Genomic DNA, 21,842 nt, shown 5'->3' with positions numbered 1-21,842 from the left:
AGGCCGTCATGGCCTGGGGGGCGGGCTGGATTGGGTAAGATCTGGAACGGGAGGACTGGGAGAACTGGCGAGGTGGGTAGCCGCCTTCCAGGAGATCCAGCGACTGCTGGAAGTGAGAGAGTGGCTCGTGAGTGCACAGGGGACTTGTATAGGGCCGAATAGAAAACGGGGCGTGGGTGTGAGGGGGGAGACAAAACCATATATGGAAACCATTTAGAGAAGAAATAATTGTAGCATTGCAAAACATTAATGGTAGAGACGAAGTCTTAGAAAACTGACTGTGAAATAAGAAGTGGATCAGCCCCCCGCCTTGCATGTTCCCGTTACCTTCAGTAAACAAATCGTGGGTCAATATAAAGTTCCGGGAAGCTTCAATACACGTAACTCGAAACAAAAGTTTTCCAGGGAAGACACGCTACATAACTGTTCACTGATGGTATTCCGTGTGTTCTCTCTCTCTCTCTCTCTCTCTCTCTCTCTCTCTCTCTCTCTCTCTCTCTCTCTCTCTCTCTCTCTCTCTCTCTCTCTCTCTCTCTCTCTCTCTCTCTCTCTCTCTCTCTCTCTCTCGTGTATTTCGAGCGTATAGCTCGTCGTGTTCTCCATATGAAGTGTTCACCGTTGTAAGTGTTATGAAACGTTTGATGCACGTGCGTGCACGTGCGTGCGTGTGTGTGTGTGTGTGTGTGTGTGTGTGTGTGTGTGTGTGAGTGTAAGGTTGAAGTCTATCTTTTAAGGAAATGACGAAGAATGTTGTGAAAGAGAAGAGTAATGCACGGTTGATGGGGTCCAGAGAGAGATGGAGAGAGAGAGAGAGAGAGAGAGAGAGAGAGAGAGAGAGAGAGAGAGAGAGAGAGAGAGAGAGTCTCCTGTAGGCGTGGTTGACAGGTCCTCTCCTTGGACCCAGTATCGTCTCCAGGCTGTGTGGACATAGCAGCTTCTTCTAGTCGGGAACAACAGCTGTTGGTGTCGTGTGGTCTCTCTCTCTCTCTCTCTCTCTCTCTCTCTCTCTCTCTCTCTCTCTCTCTCTCTCTCTCTCACTGGTCAGTCAATCCAGCTGGCCATTCGTTCTCATCCATTCCCCATTCAGCTATTCCCCCCCTCACACACACACACACTTCCTTCATCCATCCACATCATCCATCTATTCCTCCTTCCGGTTGTTCCTTCACCCACGTATCATCATCACCCAGTCGATCACCCAATCCTCCATTTAGCGAGCCATCTTGAGCCAGCCAACCAGCCAGTCAGCCCACCACCCATTCATCAGTATATATACTTGGCTCCGTTGGAGGTGGAGCAGCGGGGAGCAGATGGTCGAGGACCTGTGCATCAGTTACGAGCTAGTGATGCTGCTGGGGGCGAGAGCGGCCGTGATCCCTTAGGAGCTGAGGTAGACCAAGGCTTTGACGATGTCCCACAGGGGTAGGAGGGTGAGGGCTGAGGGGCCCTTCGGTCGCCAGAGGAAGGCATCACAGGCTTGCGTGAGAGTTGCTACTGACGACGGACGCATCCCGAGGGCTCCATGACGGAGGGAGGGCCGCATCCGGAGGGACCTGGGCTGAGTTGCCTGGCGCGGGTGGCTGCCGCGGGTGACTGTGTGCGTCCAGAGGTACCCACGCCATCGCCACGCCACCATCACCCACTGTGGGACGCCGACTTCGGGTGTCCAGATTACAGCGGATTTTGACGTAAAGGTCAGCCCTGCTCGCACCTGCTGTTGTGCCTGGCTGTATGACCTGGATGGTCACCTCCCCCCAGGTCGGGTGAGGTCATTCAAGGCGCCCCCCTGGTCAGTATTGCCACACAGGCCACCTCGCTCCCCGCCCGTCCCGCTCAGTGCCCCCCGCCAGGGGTTCGCCACGTGGTAGATATAACGCAGGAGGCGGGTGTTGTGGTGCTGTGGATAGAGGGTGGCTGGTTGACGCTACGCGTCCATATCCACCTACTCGTCCACCCGTCCATTCACTCAGCCATCCATCGTTTCATCCATCCATCCAGCCATCCATCCAGGCAACCACACCAGTTGATCCGGCGCCAGATGAAAGTGGACCAGGCCAGCCCGACCTTCCATACTGCCTCGCCTGAACAGGTGGTGGTGGTGGCTCCTCCCACACCCACCACAGCAGCCCACCACAACCCACAACCCCCTGCATACCCACCACAGCAGCCCACGACAACCCACAACCCCCTACATACCCACCACAGCAGCCCACCACAACTCGTCACCCCTACACACCCACCACAGCAGCCCACCACAACCCACAACCCCATACACACCCACCACAGCAGCCCACCACAACCCACAACCCCCTTACACACCCACCACAGCAGCCCCCCCCCACAACCCCCTTACACACCCACCACACAGCAGCCCGCCTCTCCCTACACACCCACCACCACCCACTACCCTGAAGGTGAACCTCACTACGACCAGCCACCAGTGACCTACATGAACCCTTGGCCCTAAGCCCTTGGCCCTAAGCCCTTGGCCTTCTTTCCCCCCAGGGAAGGGTCCCCGGACACTCACCTTTCACCTCTCCTCTCTCGTCTTGAAGCTTTCCTTAGCACCTCCACTACCTTACCTATCCTCTCCCATTACCTTAATCTCTCTCCTCACCTTACCCCCATCTCTTATCACCTCCTGAAACCTCTTTACCCTCAACCCATTTCTCAGAGGTTCTTGGGACGCTGCTCCTCTTTTCTGAACCCCTTCTGAAACCCCCTTTACCCTCCCTCTGAACCCCTTCTGAAACCCCTTTACCCTCCCTCTGAACCCCTTCTGAAACCCCCTTTAACCTCCCTCTGAACCCCTTCTGAAACCCCTTTACCCTCCCTCTGAACCCCTTCTGAAATCCCTTTACCCTCCCTCTGAACCCCTTCTGAAACCCATTTAACCCTCCCTCTGAACCCAGGCTTCCCAACACCCCCTCCTCCTCCTCCTCTTTGTACCCCTTTCTGTTCTTTCTCTCTCCTTTATATCATTCCCTCTCCTCCTTATCCCGTGTTCCCATTAGATTTCCACCATTTCCCCCTTCCCTTAACGTCTCCCTTGGCCCCTGAGGAGTGGGAGGTGGTGTGGTGTGGTGGAGACGTGGTGTAGTGGAGGAGACGTGGTATAGTGGAGGAGGTGTGGTGTGGTGGAGGTGAGGTGTGGTGTGGTGGAGGAGGTGTGGTGTGGTGTGGTGGAGACGTGGTGTAGTGGAGGAGGTGTGGTGTGGTGGAGGTGTGGTGTGGTGGAGGTGGTGTGGTGTGGTGGAGGTGTGGTGTGGTGGAGGAGGTGTGGTGTGGTGGAGGTGTGGTGTGGTGTGGTGGAGGTGTGGTGTGGTGGAGGTGTGGTGTGGTGTGGTGTGGTGGAGATGTGGTGTGGTGGAGACGTGGTTTAGTGAAGGAGGTGTGGTGGTGGAGGTGTGGTGTGGTGTGGTGGAGGTGTGGTGTGGTGGAGGTGTGGTGTGGTGGTGGAGGTGTGGTGTGGTGTGGTGTGGTGGTGTGGTGTGGTGTGGTGGTGTGGTGGAGGTGTGGTGTGGTGTGGTGGAGGTGTGGTGTGGTGGTGGTGTGGTGGAGGTGTGGTGTGGTGTGGTGGAGGTGTGGTGTGGTGGTGGAGGTGTGGTGTGGTGGAGGTGTGGTGTGGTGTGGTGTGGTGTGGTGGTGGAGGTGTGGTGGTGGAGGTGTGGTGTGGTGGTGGAGGTGTGGTGTGGTGGTGGAGGTGTGGTGGTGGAGGTGTGGTGTGGTGTGGTGGAGGTGTGGTGTGGTGGTGGAGGTGTGGTGTGGTGGTGGAGGTGTGGTGTGGTGGAGGTGTGGTGTGGTGTTGCGATAGCTAACCAGGTGCTCACCTTGGCCCAGCTCGGCTCATACCTGTCTCATACCTGCCCTCCAGTACCTCCTGCTGGATGATTATATATATATATATATATATATATATATATATATATATATATATATATATATATATATATATATATATATATATATATATATTCCTTACTATAGGAGAGACATAATCAGTCTCGGACTAATCTTATTTTTTCAGTCTCGGATGATGTGACGTCACGTGCTCAACAATATTGTTCTGGTTTGTGCAGTTACATATCTTCTATGAAGTTATTTTTTTCTTTTTTTTTGTCCTAACTCCTGTTTTTGTCTGTCCTTGTTCAGTGTTTATGCAAGACGATACAGGAATTCATAGGATGACATAAAACATCTTGTGCCTGGTTATTCGACAAGGACATTTGCATGTTTCCTTATCTTTTCTGTAAATATTTGTATTTGTTGTAATGACTTACGATGATTGTAGACCATGTGTCACGTGATGCATTGTTTACGTGTTGTGGGGTCACCAGTCCCCACATATATAGTGTTGCTGTGGATCAGAATGTTAATTAATGTCAAATGTTAGATTCAGGTTAACAAGTATGAATTATGTACGTGTGTATATATGTATATGTCTGTGTGTGTATATATATGTATACATTGAGTTGTATAGGTATGTATATTTGCGTGTGTGGACGTGTATGTATATACATGTGTATGTGGGTGGGTTGGGCCATTCTTTCGTCTGTTTCCTTGGGTTACCTCGCTAACGCGGGAGACAGCGACAAAGCAAAATAAATAAATGAATATATAATTCTTCATTGCGAGGTTCAACATAATTTGCATATCCTCCGTAAATCATCAATTGGTCGGTGCCTTAACTGTATATTCTCAAGGACTGATTAAGGATACAGGGAGGCCCCTGGACCACAGTGTAGGATAAGAGAGAAGGATACATGGTTGATGATAAAGATGTAGGTTACGTCTTCACACACACACACACACACACACACACACACACACAGGGTTAACATCTATGGTTCCAGGGTCCATAACACGCTCTACGTCTGTTATCATGTTTCTCCTCGTTATTTACGAAGCTAATATAGCTAATTGTATCATTACATTCACCGTGATAACTAGTGTCATGTTCCTGTTTTGAGCAAAAGCTTCCGAGTGTGAATTTTGTGTGCATAAAAGTTTTATGGAGAAGGATCCCCTTGAGATATCGTTTTCTGTGGTGATTTTCTATATTAGATGTTTAGGGTAAACTACGGGAAAGTGGGTAATCTTATTGTATCAAGGAACTGTTCTCCCAGTGTACTACTAATTCATTTAATTTTGTATCCTAATGGTTGGTAATTAGCTAAGGCCTTTTACTTCTAATGTTTAGATGCCTGATAATCTAGGACTTCCGTCTACCGCCATAGCTCAAATAGAAATCATCAAAATTTTGCATATGCAAGTGCAGTACACCATCAATTATGTGCTGTTGTCTTGAAGTTAATGGAATTCCAGGGCGTTTTAAGCAGACCCTGCTATAGATATGTACGGGACCTCCATAGATATAGCGTCTTCTAACTGTCGTACAGTGAGACGAGGAGATATAAGAAGAAAATGATGTAAGGAGGAAAACCAGAGAATAGGCAGACTAAATATCTTGATGGATATTATATACCACACATCGCCAGCACCTGTTGTGATACATATTTTTATACTCACCCCACGTGTCAGTGAAATGACATATGACTGTCATATTTATCAGAATGACAGTAACAAGAGATTTCGTTGCCTGCTTGTCCTAGGCATGTATATATATTTGGTCTGTGGTATATTACTGGGTCCAGATCACCCCACCTCATTGGCCATTACTGATGGAGTCTGGGCTGGCTGTGTATATATATATATATATATATATATATATATATACATGTTTGCCTTCATCCATTCCTAGGACTACACCACATTTGTTCACACTCAGTCTCAAGCAGATTTCTTTCAGTCTATAAAGAACTGAATAGCATATGACAAACAACCTTCTTAAATTTGCTTGATCTGCAGCTTTACGTATCAATCAAATTCAGTCTTTGGCCGGTAAATTTTACAGAGTTTTCCAGGACCTAAAGAACCAGGTTCCAGTTTAATTCCACTAATAGAATTTTTTAGCAAGGAATTTGACCTTATTTCTAAAGATAACTAACTTGGACATGAAACTTTCTATTTTTGACATTATTTCCAAACAACTTTTCGAACCACTGTTATTTCACTTGGTAACTACAATGCATAGGTAGTATGTTTGAGGAAAGGAACCTGGATGTTTTGGCTCTGAGTGAAACGAAGCTCAAGGGTAAAGGGGAAGAGTGGTTTGGAAATGTCTGGGGAGTGAAGTCAGGGGTTAGTGAGAGGACAAGAGCAAGGGAAGGAGTAGCAATACTCCTGAAACAGGAGTTGTGGGAGTATGTGATAGAATGTAAGAAAGTAAATTCTCGATTAATATGGGTAAAATTGAAAGTTGATGGAGAGAGGTGGGTGATTATTGGTGCATATGCACCTGGGCATGAGAAGAAAGATCATGAGAGGCAAGTGTTTTGGGAGCAGCTAAATGAGTGTGTTAGCGGTTTTGATGCACGAGACCGGGTTATAGTGATGGGTGATTTGAATGCAAAGGTGAGTAATGTGGCAGTTGAGGGAATAATTGGTATGCATGGGGTGTTCAGTGTTGTAAATGGAAATGGTGAAGAGCTTGTAGATTTATGTGCTGAAAAAGGACTGATGATTGGGAATACCTGGTTTAAAAAGCGAGATATACATAAGTATACTTATGTAAGTAGGAGAGATGGCCAGAGAGCGTTATTGGATTACGTGTTAATTGACAGGCGTGCGAAAGAGAGACTTTTGGATGTCAATGTGCTGAGAGGTGCAACTGGAGGGATGTCTGATCATTATCTTGTGGAGGCTAAGGTGAAGATTAGCATGGGTTTTCAGAAAAGAAGAGTGAATGTTGGGGTGAAGAAGGTGGTGAGAGTAAGTGAGCTTGGGAAGGAGACCTGTGTGAAGAAGTATCAGGAGAGTCTGTGTACAGAATGGAAAAAGGTGAGAACAATGGAAGTAAGGGGAGTGGGGGAGGAATGGGATGTATTTAGGGAATCAGTGATGGATTGCGCAAAAGATGCTTGTGGCATGAGAAGAGTGGGAGGTGGGCTGTTTAGAAAGGGTAGTGAGTGGTGGGATGAAGAAGTAAGAGTATTAGTGAAAGAGAAGAGAGAGGCATTTGGACGATTTTTGCAGGGAAAAAATGCAATTGAGTGGGAGAAGTATAAAAGAAAGAGACAGGAGGTCAAGAGAAAGGTGCAAGAGGTGAAAAAAAGGGCAAATGAGAGTTGGGGTGAGAGACTATCAGTAAATTTTAGGGAGAATAAAAAGATGTTCTGGAAGGAGGTAAATAGGGTGCGTAAGACAAGGGAGCAAATGGGAACTTCAGTGAAGGGCGTAAATGGGGAGGTGATAACAAGTAGTGGTGATGTGAGAAGGAGATGGAATGAGTATTTTAAAGGTTTGTTGAATGTGTCTGATGACAGAGTAGCAGATATAGGGTGTTTGGGTCGAGGTGGTGTGCAAAGTGAGAGGGTTAGGGAAAATGATTTGGTAAACAGAGAAGAGGTAGTAAAAGCTTTGCGGAAGATGAAAGCCGGCAAGGCAGCAGGTTTGGATGGTATTGCAGTGGAATTTATTAAAAAAGGGGGTGACTGTATTGTTGACTGGTTGGTAAGGTTATTTAATGTATGTATGACTCATGGTGAGGTGCCTGAGGATTGGCGGAATGCGTGCATAGTGCCATTGTACAAAGGCAAAGGGGATAAGAGTGAGTGCTCAAATTACAGAGGTATAAGTTTGTTGAGTATTCCTGGTAAATTATATGGGAGGGTATTGATTGAAAGGGTGAAGGCATGTACAGAGCATCAGATTGGGGAAGAGCAGTGTGGTTTCAGAAGTGGTAGAGGATGTGTGGATCAGGTGTTTGCTTTGAAGAATGTATGTGAGAAATACTTAGAAAAGCAAATGGATTTGTATGTAGCATTTATGGATCTGGAGAAGGCATATGATAGAGTTGATAGAGATGCTCTGTGGAAGGTATTAAGAATATATGGTGTGGGAGGCAAGTTGTTAGAAGCAGTGAAAAGTTTTTATCGAGGATGTAAGGCATGTGTACGTGTAGGAAGAGAGGAAAGTGATTGGTTCTCAGTGAATGTAGGTTTGCGGCAGGGGTGTGTGATGTCTCCATGGTTGTTTAATTTGTTTATGGATGGGGTTGTTAGGGAGGTAAATGCAAGAGTCTTGGAAAGAGGGGCAAGTATGAAGTCTGTTGGGGATGAGAGAGCTTGGGAAGTGAGTCAGTTGTTGTTCGCTGATGATACAGCGCTGGTGGCGGATTCATGTGAGAAACTGCAGAAGCTGGTGACAGAGTTTGGTAAAGTGTGTGGAAGAAGAAAGTTAAGAGTAAATGTGAATAAGAGCAAGGTTATTAGGTACAGTAGGGTTGAGGGTCAAGTCAATTGGGAGGTGAGTTTGAATGGTGAAAAACTGGAGGAAGTGAAGTGTTTTAGATATCTGGGAGTGGATCTGTCAGCGGATGGAACCATGGAAGCGGAAGTGGATCATAGGGTGGGGGAGGGGGCGAAAATTTTGGGAGCCTTGAAAAATGTGTGGAAGTCGAGAACATTATCCCGGAAAGCAAAAATGGGTATGTTTGAAGGAATAGTAGTTCCAACAATGTTGTATGGTTGCGAGGCGTGGGCTATGGATAGAGTTGTGCGCAGGAGGATGGATGTGCTGGAAATGAGATGTTTGAGGACAATGTGTGGTGTGAGGTGGTTTGATCGAGTAAGTAACGTAAGGGTAAGAGAGATGTGTGGAAATAAAAAGAGCGTGGTTGAGAGAGCAGAAGAGGGTGTTTTAAAATGGTTTGGGCACATGGAGAGAATGAGTGAGGAAAGATTGACCAAGAGGATATATGTGTCGGAGGTGGAGGGAACGAGGAGAAGAGGGAGACCAAATTGGAGGTGGAAAGATGGAGTGAAAAAGATTTTGTGTGATCGGGGCCTGAACATGCAGGAGGGTGAAAGGAGGGCAAGGAATAGAGTGAATTGGAGCGATGTGGTATACAGGGGTTGACGTGCTGTCAGTGGATTGAATCAAGGCATGTGAAGCGTCCGGGGTAAACCATGGAAAGCTGTGTAGGTATGTATATTTGTGTGTGTGGACGTGTGTATGTACATGTGTATGGGGGGGGGTTGGGGAATTTCTTTCGTCTGTTTCCTTGCGCTACCTCGCAAACGCGGGAAACAGCGACAAAGTATAAAAAAAAAAAAAAAAAAAAAATATATATATATATATATATATATATATATATATATATATATATATATATATATATATATATATGATATAGTAGTACAATATAGATTTTTGTTATGTGTGATTTCCTAGAGGGAATTTCATACAGGCCTCCATCCCTTGTCCTGTGGGGAACTGAGTATGTACGTAGGTTAAGGAAAACAATGGAAAATGATTGATAATAATTCCTTAAATTCTTTACCTCGTGTCTGTATCAGATTTGCATAAGAAAACGCTCGCTACACAGAGTTGACTTTATTGGAATATTTAATCAGAAATATATCTATAAAAAATACATAACTATAACATATATATATCGTTAACAGTGAAGTGTTTATCCGTCTCTTTAATGGAGACACAGAGAACTGTCAGGCATCTCTGGATACAGCCAATCCTTCGCATGGAAAACAAAGTAATCGACCTTGAAGGCCCTTAAATTTAAGGCATATTACCTTCCTATTTAAGGGAGAAAATGCATTACTTTAATTATATTCAGGACACGGGACTTCCATCTCTGTGGTACTGAGATAATTTCCACTTGGCCTCGTCTTTCACGCCCTGAAATGTGGTGATTGGTCGGATGTAATCATCCGAAGAGTGGCGACGATCGGTGATTGGCTCATCGTATGAGGAGTCTAGCCCAATGCGACGACGGCTTTGTATGACTGTGGTGCTGTGACGTAGCTGACTTTGGTTGGTGCACCGTAGGGCGTGTTAGCCAATGAAGAGACGGTGTGTAATGACGGCGTCGTGACGTAGCTGTCTGTGATTGGTGCCCTGTAGGGCGAGTTAACCCGTGAAGAGGCGGAGTGCGGTGACGGAATCGTTACGTAGCTGTCTATGATTGGTCGGTAAGGGAATGACATCATTTCAGGCCGCCAATAACTGGAAGGTGTCACTGTGTTTGCTTGGTCTTGAGGTATCTGTGATGTCTGCCGTTTAGATTTGTTGCTGTATTGATCCTTTTTCTGAAATAATAGTTCACATACGTTAATAAGAAAGTTGGTGATTATAATTGCTGCTAATGACATAAGAGGAATGATAATGGTAAATGATACGCCTACGTAATAACTAAATAGGAAGAGAAGAGTCCATGAGATTATGTAGGTGGTTATTCTTAAGGGATCTTGATTCATACGAAGTCGATGTACCTCATAATATGTCGCCATATGTACTCAAGGAACTTGCCAAAAACTCAGCAAATCACTCGAGGTATTTAGAAACGCGTTGGATTTGAGATCTTTGTCAAGAAGTGAAAAAATGCAGATGTCGTGCCTGTTGTCAAGAAAGGAGACAGAGAAATAATGTTGGACTTCAGGACAGGACTGCTGACCAGCACCGTCTGGAAAGATTAATGAGGAGGCAAAGTGATAATTACTTTTTTCCCGGATGTCTTGTTGACTTTGTACCAAGAACAAGTAAAGAGAAGTCCAAAAAAAAGTAACGAAGTGAAGTATGATTCATTAATGATTAAAATAGATAACTTTGAAGCAGCTGGTTAAGAGTAAACCCAGAAGTATACATACTTAGGTAAAGAAAGTATACTTAGGTCAGGAGAAGTTTTACTACTTTTTTACTTATCATCATGTAACGAGAAATGACCCATAGCCTCGTCAACATTCACCTGTAGTCTGTAGAGTTTCTTGTTGACGACGTAGTGGCTTGTGGCCTTGTGGCAGTTGACGTTGCGCCAGTGGTCACACGTCAAGAGCTGCTGGTTGAAGAGGGTACCATTGGGGCACAGGAAGGAGTGTTGTTGACCCTCGTAATGACACATGTGGAACACCTGTTGTTGGGTCAAGACCGGCCTTTGGTTAGTTATTTGGGCTTCAGGCTTATCATCTGCCATGGTCATGAGACCGCCAATGCAGGTTTTATAACCACTAATTCCCGTTAAGACATTTTCGAAAGTGAAATATTTAGATTATAGATGTGCAAAAGTTAATCATGATTGTTCATTTTATAAAATGAAATGAAAATGCAAACGAATGCAACGTCACAGTACCTGGCAGTAGGCCTCGGGGTCAGCGTAATAGCCGGTAAGTTTGTCATCACAGGTGAAAGAGGTTGGGGGAACAGCGCCATATGTTGGGTATTCCTGGACGGGTTTGGCAGGGATGCGACGAGTAACCTGGAATATGTAATTTGATATAGTTACCCCAAAAGCTTTACGTTTTCTTTGGTGACAAACGTTTTCTAGATAGATTAAGGGACAACTGATGGAATTCTATCTACCATTAGATTATTTTTCAGATTATGATGTATTGGTATGTGCTGAAAAGGATATTGATTACGGGAAAACTTTGAATAAAGTGTATGCTTTCTGAATATTGTCGTCCCTTCAGCCATTCATTTCTTTTTTTAACTTCAAAAAGAGTCGGTAGGGCTTTGAAATTCAGGTAGACCCTAACCTAGCCAGCCAACGGAAGAATTCACAACGGCAGTAAATATGAAATACCCAGCACGGCCATTTTCCCTGCTGTATGTATAAGCAATAAACCTGAGCCACTGTATTTAGATATATCATTCGCTAAACAACTCTTATGCGGATTGCTGTACTAATAACAATTTATTACTCCCGTAACAAATATAAATATTTTTCGATATTTGTAGTAACTTCTATAAATGAAAATATTTTCATCCCAGAATTGAGGTGGCGAATTTAGAGTATATATTTACCTATGATAGACGAGATCTCTTTGCTTTGGGATTGAAATACAATTATGAGAGGATTTAACATTGATGACGCCTGCGTATTGTTACGGTAATAGTAATAATGTGTAAAAGATATCAAATAGTTGACCTCAGTGCTGGTAATATTAAATACTAGGTTGTGGTTAGTACCTTAGTGGGAGATGCGTTAGTGTTGACAGGCATCTGTCGTCTGTCACTGTGTTCACGCGTCTTGTATACTGTCCGGGGTTCGAACTCTGGATGGGATGTCAGGTACACAGGTCTGGGTGTAGTGGGCAGTGGTTCAGAAGGCATGAATATAAGCTCAGGTGGACTGTAAGTTGGGTTAGATGGGAGAGATTCGGTTCCAGATGGGGTGTAGGTGGGTTCCACCGATGCGTGTGGCAGTTTCGGTGCAGCGTGGGCACGTTTGGTTGTCGTGTGCCCTCGTGTGGGTCGGGTGTCGGTGTAGCGAGGGATGGGGAGGCGTGGGGACGGTCTAGGAGGCTGTGACGAACGAGGACCCACCGCCATGGGCGGCGCCACCACTACTGCTGGAGGTGAGGCCTTGGCTCTGGTGTGGTCGGGTCCGGCTTGGTTCGTGGGATGCGGTGGATGACGAGGTCCCCCGGATCCGAGGGAGGGTTGGTGGGGTGGTGTGGGTGGAAGAGGAGGAGGAGGAGGAGGAGGATCGGGAGAGAGGGTGTGAGAGGAGGGAGGAAGACGTGATCCAGGAGAAAGATCTGAGGATGACTGGGAACCTGGGTGGAGGTGGGCAGTGTGCGTGTGGCGGGGAGGAGGGTTGGGGTGACGGTGGGGAGATGGGGCGGCAGATGGGGTGACCCTCCACACGACGCGGGTGTAAGGGGATGGACGGGGAGGAGGGGGTGTAACAGGGAGAGGGGGAGTAAATCGCTGGGGAGAAAATGATCGAATTACTGGAGGATAGGAGGGAAGAAAACGGTGACCATGGCCATGAAAGCCAATGATCTCTCTTATCACTGCCTCAGGATCGTAGGATATCGGAGCCATCCCTTGTACCGATGTGGAAGGGGAGGTTGTTCGTCCAGCAGTCGGGGTGGACGCCCTGGTGGGGGATGCCTGCCTGCTGGGCCAAGGTGTCCTGGGATGTTCTTGTGTGACGGAGTTAAGGAAACTGGGTTTTCGTGTCGAGTATCCCAGTAGATCTGTGTCCTGTGTGGCGGCTGGCTTTGTGGCATAGGTGTTCCCGGGGTCAGGGACGGGGTCAGGGGAGCGGTCGTAGTGAGTAGGCGAGGTCTGAGGAGGACGCTTGGTGAGCAGTTGTCTGGGTGGATGGTTAAGGATGACGCTGGGTGAGGGACGTGGGATAGAACGCACCACAGGAGGCGTTGGGGATATATAGAACGACGGAGCCTCGGGGACCGTCCTGGGATGCGATCCTGGAGGCTGGGTGATCGTGTGGATCGCCTGCGGATGGTCTGACGATGCTTGAGACTCGTCTCGCCTCAGTCCTCGGCCTCCTGAGGTGACCTCGTGTGCCCTATGCCCTCCAGGAGGCGTCGGGTGGCCGGGCAGGTGAGCCTCCTGCCGGGAGGGCAAGGTGTACCTCGAGTTGTGCTCAGCCTCCACGTCGTAGACGGCCGTGTTCTCCTGGTTCTCCGGCAAGTGGATCTGAGACTCGTCTCTGTTGTGGTCCCCGGGTCGGGAGGTCGTCCTGGGGACATAGTCTCGTGTTTTGCTGCGGGTTTCTAAGTCACCTACCGAGCCCCCTCCCGCCTGGGGATCCGTGGATTCCTCCCCTCTTTCTTCCTTCCTGATCTCGTAGCTGTTGAGTCCTACTGCCTCCCTCATGTCCTCCACATCTGTGGTGTACTTCCTCATGGTAAGGTCGGGTTTGTAGCCCGCGCGAGCCGATGTCGTCGGATCTAAGAGAGTGACAGGTTCCACTACCTCCTGCGTCGCCTCGTGATCTCTGAGAGCGACCTTATCTTCGCTGTTATCATCTGGCTTCTTCCTGTACCTGCGCCTGGCGTCGAAGGTCATCGACCCACCTTCTCTAGCGTATACGTGCGGGTTCGACGACGCCAGAGGGCGAGTTCGATTATACCGTCGGGAGATCCTCCTCCGTCGCTTCTGCCCTGGTGGTAACAGCGCCCTGGGCCTCCCGATGCCTGTGAACCGTCGCAAGACTGGCCCGTCGCTCTCAGCCGTCCGCGCGCGAAGTTCGTCTTTCACTTCGAGTGAGAGGGCGCGCAGGAGGTCGGCGTCGATGATGGCGTGGCGCTCCGCGTCCTGCAGCATGATGCTGCCCCTCGGTGGTTGGTTGTGGCTGATGCGAATCGATGCTGACTTGGTGAGGGCAGCTGGGGACGTCCCTGACGACGACCTCAGTCTCTTCTGAATAGCACCTGGGATGCTCAGGGCGTCCTGAATAGACTCGGCGGATCTGAGGTTGTGTTTGATGGATTCTAACGCCTTGAGGACGTCCTGGATGGAGTCGACGGGCTTGAACTCCTCTCGCATGTCCTCAGAGGAATTGAACGCCTCAGATATAGATTCAGCGAGTTCAACATCGTCGGGATGGGACTTAGATGACGTAGTAACATCATCAGCTAGACTTGATGAACTTATGATTTCCCAAAGACTGAGTTTGGCTTCATCTCTCCGGGCGTGTGATGGTTCAGGGGAGTCTGGCTGGGTCTCCAGACGATCGTCCTTCAAGGATGGGGTTCCGAGGGAGACGTCGGGCCCTTCAGGTGACTCCTTGGTGGGATGAGGGAACCCCTGATCGTCTTGGACTCCTTCAGAGGATCTGAGGACGTCGGAGAGGGATCGTGTCGTCTGCCTGACCTCCCGGATGAAATGGGAGGACCCGGGAGGAGGAGGAGGAGGATCATCGTCTGGCTGCTCTGCTGACGTAGGGGCAGCCTGGGTCAGAGGCACGTCCAGAGGAGTTTCTGGAGTTTCTCGGGGATTCTCCGGGCCTCCAAGTGACCCTGAGGGATTCCGAGAGCCTCTCTTCGTTCCTCTAAGATCCCTTAGGACATCCGTGGCCTCAGAGGGATCCTCCGCCACTTCTGACGAAGGGAAAGGGTCCTGAATCACCTGAAGTGAGGCTGATGAATCTACTGATGCGTTTATTGCCGTCCTCAAGGGATTCTCAGTCGATACCTTGGATTCTAAGGGATCGAGTAGTTCCTCCGATGGGTTTAAGGGATTCTGAATGGTTTCTGGCGATTCTGAGGGACCCAGGAGAACTATAAGGGATTGGAGGGGTGAGCTCTGGACCGGGTCGTCCGCTGAGGCGGGAGAGTCGTGCGGTGGGAGGGTCGTGCTGGAGGAGGCGGTGGAGTCGTCGTTGTTGACGTCGTGTTGCACAGAGCTGGTCCCCGCCACCCATACGACCACACCTGCCGAGAGGAACGGTCTGTAGAACGTTTCTGTGGAAGGGGGTGTGTGTGGTATGTTTTCTGTGGAAGGGTGTGTGTGTGATGCATTTTCTGTGGAAGGGTGTGTGTGTGTGTGGTGCGTTTTCTGTGGAAGGGTGTGTGTGTGTGTGTGTGGTGCGTTTTCTATGGAAGGGTGTGTGTGTGTGTGGTGCGTTTTCTGTGCTTGGCTGTGGAAAGGTTTCTGTATTTGAGCCGGATTATATTGAGTAGCTCGTGAGATGACGTAATAAAGAGTGTATTTTGAGACTGCTTTTAATATGGCGTTCGTATGAACAGAACTCGGGTTTAATTTGATGTACCATTGAATAACCCTCTGTATAGATGTCAATATAAAGATTTTTTTTCGTTTGTGAAATAAAATGTGGTAAGAAAAGGACAGAATTAAAAGTTAAACTCCAGGGCCCATGTATGTGCAAGAAATTTCAAAGGTCTGCCCTCAAAGGGTATTTCGAAAATGAGGTCAGAGGTTAGTTGACCTATTTCTCTTAATGGGTAACTTACTGAATATGATGAGAGAAAGTTGAGATGATGATGATGATGTCCACTGCCTTAGCATCGTTCTGCAAAAAAATATGGACTAGATAAGATATGTACCTTCTGTGACGCTGTGGAATTAGATTTATTATAGTTACACATTTGAGTCAGAAAACGAAGAAGATGAAAGCGTAAGATTAGAGTGAAGAAAATGGGGGGAAATCTAGTGCAAGGGGCAAGAAAAAAAAAATTCATGTAAATATACTGCTCAAAGGCATACATTTAGATGAAAGATGTAAACATTCTGATGAAAGCAGAGGAATAATTAATTGTTTAGATAGAAAAAAAATATCAGATATAAATTTATTTAAATTTTTCGATTTTTTTCCTGGACCATATACTAAAATAAAATTTCATTACCGTGTTTATGAAAGGCGATGGAAAAGATGAGATGCAATAGATCTCTTCCAGGTCTCAATAAACAGTTTCCACGTTCATATTTTACCCTGGACCAAGTTCTACTAAGTTCAGCTCAGGATCGAAGCTGGGTTTGCCTCATGCTTCCTGTCCTAACTTTCCAATCTACTAACTTAAGATCATGCTTGGCTGAGCTTATAATCCTCCTGTTCATTATAACTGATTTATTCATTTATTCATGTGTCGTACTCATTCATGCATGGCTGACTTATGTAATCATTGTGCTGCGGTCTCACATGAGTTTAGTTCAAATATGGCAAAATACGAACATGATTTCCTCATTTTTTTCATACATTCATAATGTTCAGTAGATGACTTTTTTATTTTCGTTTAAATTTTTTTTTTTCGCGCATGCATTTTTCCTTTCGTAGAATATACGTTGGTGTACGTTATTTTTACGTTAATTTCACAATTCGTCTCGAGATTTTTACATTTGCTTGTCGTGTTTATACCAAGGAAGATTTTGAACTCTTGTGACCAAGGCTAGAATTTTTTCTTCCCCAGACAGCATAATGGACAGTGATGATAATAAATTTTATGAAATATTTTGAATATTTTTCCTTCATCTTTAAGAGTCTCGATGGCGTTGCGTCAAAATCATAGAACATGGCGCAACACCCACGAATATTTCTGTATCTCATTTCGAAACATGGCCGACACATTTCAGGAGGTAGATATGAAAGCTCATTGAGTCTCAAAATGATCAGAAAATGCCTCGACAGGGGGAACAAAAAATTCTTTTCCCCACCAACAACTGAGCGCAGGAATTTTAAGATCGTATCATTATCAGAAATCATGTATTTGACCTTTCAAACCCTAGTACGTTATCGCTGGCTGTACGTGTCACCTGGGGTGGGTCAGGTTGGAGTGTGGTGGGTTGGGCAATAATGGAGCACTGAAAGTTCGATCCTAGGCGTCAAATAACCCACCCCTCCAGGGGGTCACGTCCCATGTCGTATTATAGACCTAAAACACGACCCTCGCTGAGGCTAGGATGGGTTCGGTTGAAATGTCAGGAATTGAGATGAATTGGTCGTTTGTATTTTCAAACGAGGCCACAGTGAAGTTATTAGACATTTTTCGTAAGTTCAGTTGATATCAATATAGTAAATTTATAAATGGTTTTCATTAGCCAGCTAAGAAGATGGAAAATAATGGTTATTTTTATGTTTTTTTACATAAAAGTATTTGAAATGATGGTCTGCCTCTTAGCCTTTGTACAAATATATGTCCATTGGCATTTTGTTGATTGGCAGAGAAACAGAAATAGTGTGATAGGTTGACTTACTCTTTTGTTTATGTATATTTTACATACGCAAATATGTTAATGAAAATCCCATAAGAGGAGGAAATTGTTATAGGATTTCCTTTTTATCTCTTATCATCAATTATGCATTAAATTGTTGTTTACGATGTTATTGCCTACTGTAAGTTAATACATTTGATTTTATTTGATTTTTTTTTCGTTTTTGGAGCCAAAAAAAATGAAAACAGTAGGATACATCGATAAAGATTAATGTATACCTACACTACTGTATAATGCTGATACTGTATTTCTGCACTTGTGTATAACCATACCAGAGTTTGAAGTTATTGTATCACTGTTACGTATACAACTACACCACCATTGTATCACTGCATTAATGGATAACCACACCAGTCTATCATATAGCTAGTGTCACTGTATTCTTGTATAACTACAACCATAGTGTTGTATTGTCATTGCATCATTGTAGTTGTACTAACTGCACTATTGTATGATATTGCTGTTCTGTCACTGCACTCGTATACATCTACTGTATTATTGCATCTCTGCAGTAATGCAGTACCACACCATCTTTAGTATATCACTGTTATTTCACTACAGTAGCGTATAACACCAGCACTGTATTTATGCACTATCACTGCAGCTAGCTGTATTATTGTATCTATCACTGCAGCTAGCTGTATTATTGTATCACTGTTCGAGAGGTGTGCATGCAGACTTGGGTCCTCAGTGTCTCACTTTACAGTGAAACACCTCGTCACAGCCAGCCAAGGCAGTGCCATCCGTTCGGTACATTCCTGTATTACATCACCGCCAGCAGTGACTTGGCCGGACACCCCCAGGGCAGTGCCATGAAATTGAAGTGGTGGTTAGGGAGGGGGAGGGGATAGAAGTAAGGGAGGGTGGTGGTTGTAGGGGGGGATGGAGGAGGTTGAGGAAGGGGGGGGAGGTGTTGAAGTGGGTGTTGACCCAGCCACTGGGAGGACGACGGTACGACCCGCGAGCACGACGGTACGACCATTGAGCACGACGGCACGACCATTGAGCACGACGGTACGACCCCCGAGCACGACGGTACGACCCTCGAGCACGACGGTACGACCCGCGAGCACGACAGTACGACCCCCGAGCACGACGGTACGACCCTCCGGCACGACGGTACGACCCTCGAGCACGACGGTACGACCCTCGAGCACGACGGTACGACCCTCAAGAGACAATCACACACACACACACACACACACACACACACACACACACACACACACACAGGGCTTTCGTGGTGTATCGGTTAGCGTTGCAGACCATGAGTCTACACGGGCGGGCCCACTACGATGGAACCCGCACGGGTTCGAATCCTTGGCGCGGCTTTTGGACCACACCTAACCCAGGTGTTCACCCCTCCCCCGTCGGGGCTGGTCGATACATGGGTACCTGGCTTAAGTTGGGGGGTGCGGTATGTGTATATACATGGTACGTATGTGTAAGGTTAAGAGACGGGGCAACACAAGTGTAAAACTCTCTGCCCCCGTAAAGCACACACACACACACACACACACACACACACACACACTAAGTACAAGCTTTCCCTGGGTAGTGTAGACAACCACCAGTGCTTTGCCGACATTTATTTTTCCCGGTAATTTCTGTCTTGTTATTATGGGGGTTGAACGAGGTGGTTCCGCGGGTGGGGTGCTTGTTGGCTTGTTACCCGGGGGGGGTCAAAGGTCAACTACTTCCGTCTCGCTTCCTTGTGAACGGTCTCTCTCTCTCTCTCTCTCTCTCTCTCTCTCTCTCTCTCTCTCTCTCTCTCTCTCTCTCTCTCTCTCTCTCTCTCTCTCTCGGAAATCAGGTGTAATGGTTGGATGAGGGGGCAGTTAATGCGAGTATTAGAGGAGAGAGAGAAAAGAGAGAGAGAGAGAGAGAGAGAGAGAGAGAGAGAGAGAGAGAGAGAGAGAGAGAGAGAGAGAGATCACGTCTGCCCACGAATAGATTTTTTGCCTAGGTGTCAGTGCTGGCGCGTAGCGCGCACCACACACGTTACGTTTCCTTTCATAAGTGAAAAGTTTACGTGTTTCCCTCGGCCGTCACACACCTTACTCTGCTGTCAGCACGGAGTTCATCTGGGACTGACCTAAACCATGTCTCGTTTTCTTTTATATATTCCATGGATGTGTCCAATGTTTTCCCCTTTAACTCCTTTGAATTATCTGTCCGACACATATTTTTCTTTTTTCTGGACTTTTTATATATTCCATTAATGTCCATATGATGCCAACACATATTTTTCTTTTTTCAGGTAATTTTTATATATTCCATTAATATCCATATGATGTATTCGCAGATATAATTTCAGATATGATATTAATTTTTCTCAATCTCTTTCTAAGATGCATTCAAGTTTGAAACATTTTTTTTCGTTTAGCCTTGTATGTGCCGCCACGCGTAGATTATCACGTATCTCCTCTTACTAAGATCTATCTATATCTATTTATCTATATATATCTGTTTATCTGTCTACATACCTACCTGTCTGTCTGTCTGTCTGTCTGTCTGTCTGTCTGTCTATCTATCTATCTATCTATCTATTTATCTATCTATCTGTATCTATCTATATCTATATATCTAGCTATCTATCCTTCTATCTATCTATCTATCTATCTAGCTATCTATCTGTCTGTCTCTCTATGTATCTATATATATCTATCTATCTTTTTATCTGTATCTATCTATCTATCTATCTATCTATCTATCTATGTATATCACGAGAGTGAAAGTATTAGTGGCCAGTCTCGGGACCTCTTGAATATCGCGTGTTGGGTTGGCAGGGGCCATTACCGCTAGGAAGGTAGGCAACCACTCACAACTTTCTGTGGAGACTCACACCGTCGCCTCGAACACCTCACCCAGGTTCCCTGGAGGCTTCTAGAAGGCAAAGAGAGAGAAAGAGAGAGAGAGAGAGAGAGAGAGAGAGAGAGAGAGAGAGAGAGAGAGAGAGAGAGAGAGAGAGTCCCTTCCATTGCCAAACCACGGAGGGGAAAAACAGTATGTCGTGCGTTGTGATATATGGGGGGCGGGGGGATGGTCGGTCGTCGGCCACGTGGTGGACCGGGTCGTGTCCATCCCACAGGGAACTGCTCGTTATCGGCCGATGCTTTTGGTAATGAGGGCAGGGCACGGCTGTAGCTGGGGGCATCTCCCCCGTGGCTCTGCTCCTCTAGACCTCCTCGAGCACATCTCTCTCTCTCTCTCTCTCTCTCTCTCTCTCTCTCTCTCTCTCTCTCTCTCTCTCTCTCTCTCTCTCTCTCTCTCTCCTTCACAGTATAGCCACAGTTACCATGCTTCCCAGTTCTAGGTCACTCCAGCCGCCCCAGGTCAAGCCCGTAGGTGTGTTAAAACCCCTTAATAATCGCTCTGTACTTGGCTTTGACGTAGTCAACACCATTGCCCATCCTGTGTGATTTGCAATGGTTTAGTACGCCTGTTTTAATCAGGGTTTAGGCAGCTTTAGCGTAAGTTGGAGCGAAAGGAATACGATACAGTCTTGTGTATGGCTTTCTCACTGTGAAGGAAGCCCACATCTCCCTGCTCCTTCTTGGAGTGCATCATTACCAATAAAAGAGGTCCTAGTGTTGAATAATAATAATAATAATAATAATAATAATAATAATAATAATAATAATGATAACAATGATAATAATAATAATGACAATAATAATAATAACTGATCCTAATATTTAAACACTTTATTCACTCATTTGTTTAAATACCCTGAAAATGTTTACCTTAAAGAAAATGCAGAATTTGAATAGGACAGAAACAAAATAATATATATTCGTAAATACCTTTTTGGAAGTAATTAAGTTTTTTACAGGTGCACCGAAGTATAAAATATTTTTAATTCGTTCATAACACGATTTACTCGCATTTGATTATCCGCGGAGTCATTCGCGCGCCAAAAGCGATATTTCTATTTTCCCCGCCACCGGTCGTATTCCACTACTGTACGCGTCCCGTTAAATAACGCTTCTCCAACTTTGATCAGAGATGACACGACAAAAACGACAGGAAATGTTGAGACTTAACACTAACACGACCGACGACGACACCCGGTGCCGATACACTGGAAGCAAGACGAGGAATCTCCTCATATTTTTATACTACGATTACCTCCTCACATCGCCTCATTTCCCGCCCAAGCCGTAATTTCGCGCCAAAAGTTGAACGCGACCCCGCCCATTTTGGTCTGAGGGAAGATCCACTTTTTTTTTTTTTTATTTGAAGCTTGGCAAGTTTCTTGGTTGCATCATAACCTTATT

General features: G+C 46.2%; 2 protein-coding genes across 3 annotated transcripts in view; one reads left to right on the top strand and one right to left on the bottom strand.

Annotated features, from left to right (window-relative positions):
• The window catches only part of Creld (Cysteine rich with EGF like domains), a 97,803-nt gene that overhangs the window by 43,462 nt on the left and 32,499 nt on the right, over window positions 1-21,842 (top strand). The gene's annotated exons all lie outside the window — the stretch shown is intronic.
• LOC139765407 (uncharacterized) lies at window positions 9,461-21,549 on the bottom strand. Its single transcript, XM_071692765.1, has 6 exons — window positions 21,369-21,549; window positions 15,807-15,865; window positions 12,046-15,266; window positions 11,207-11,332; window positions 10,826-10,987; window positions 9,461-10,169 (listed from the first exon to the last, which is right to left on the bottom strand). The coding sequence occupies exons 2-6, from the start codon at window positions 15,859-15,861 to the stop codon at window positions 9,837-9,839; spliced, it is 3,897 nt and encodes a 1,298-aa protein (XP_071548866.1). The 5' UTR covers window positions 15,862-15,865; window positions 21,369-21,549; the 3' UTR covers window positions 9,461-9,836.

Source organism: Panulirus ornatus, chromosome 55, assembly GCF_036320965.1.
Source record: "Panulirus ornatus isolate Po-2019 chromosome 55, ASM3632096v1, whole genome shotgun sequence".
In the NCBI taxonomy this organism is placed as follows: domain Eukaryota; kingdom Metazoa; phylum Arthropoda; class Malacostraca; order Decapoda; family Palinuridae; genus Panulirus; species Panulirus ornatus.
The sequence above is the reverse complement of the archived record's forward strand: the minus strand, read 5'-3'. Positions and strand labels throughout refer to the sequence as shown.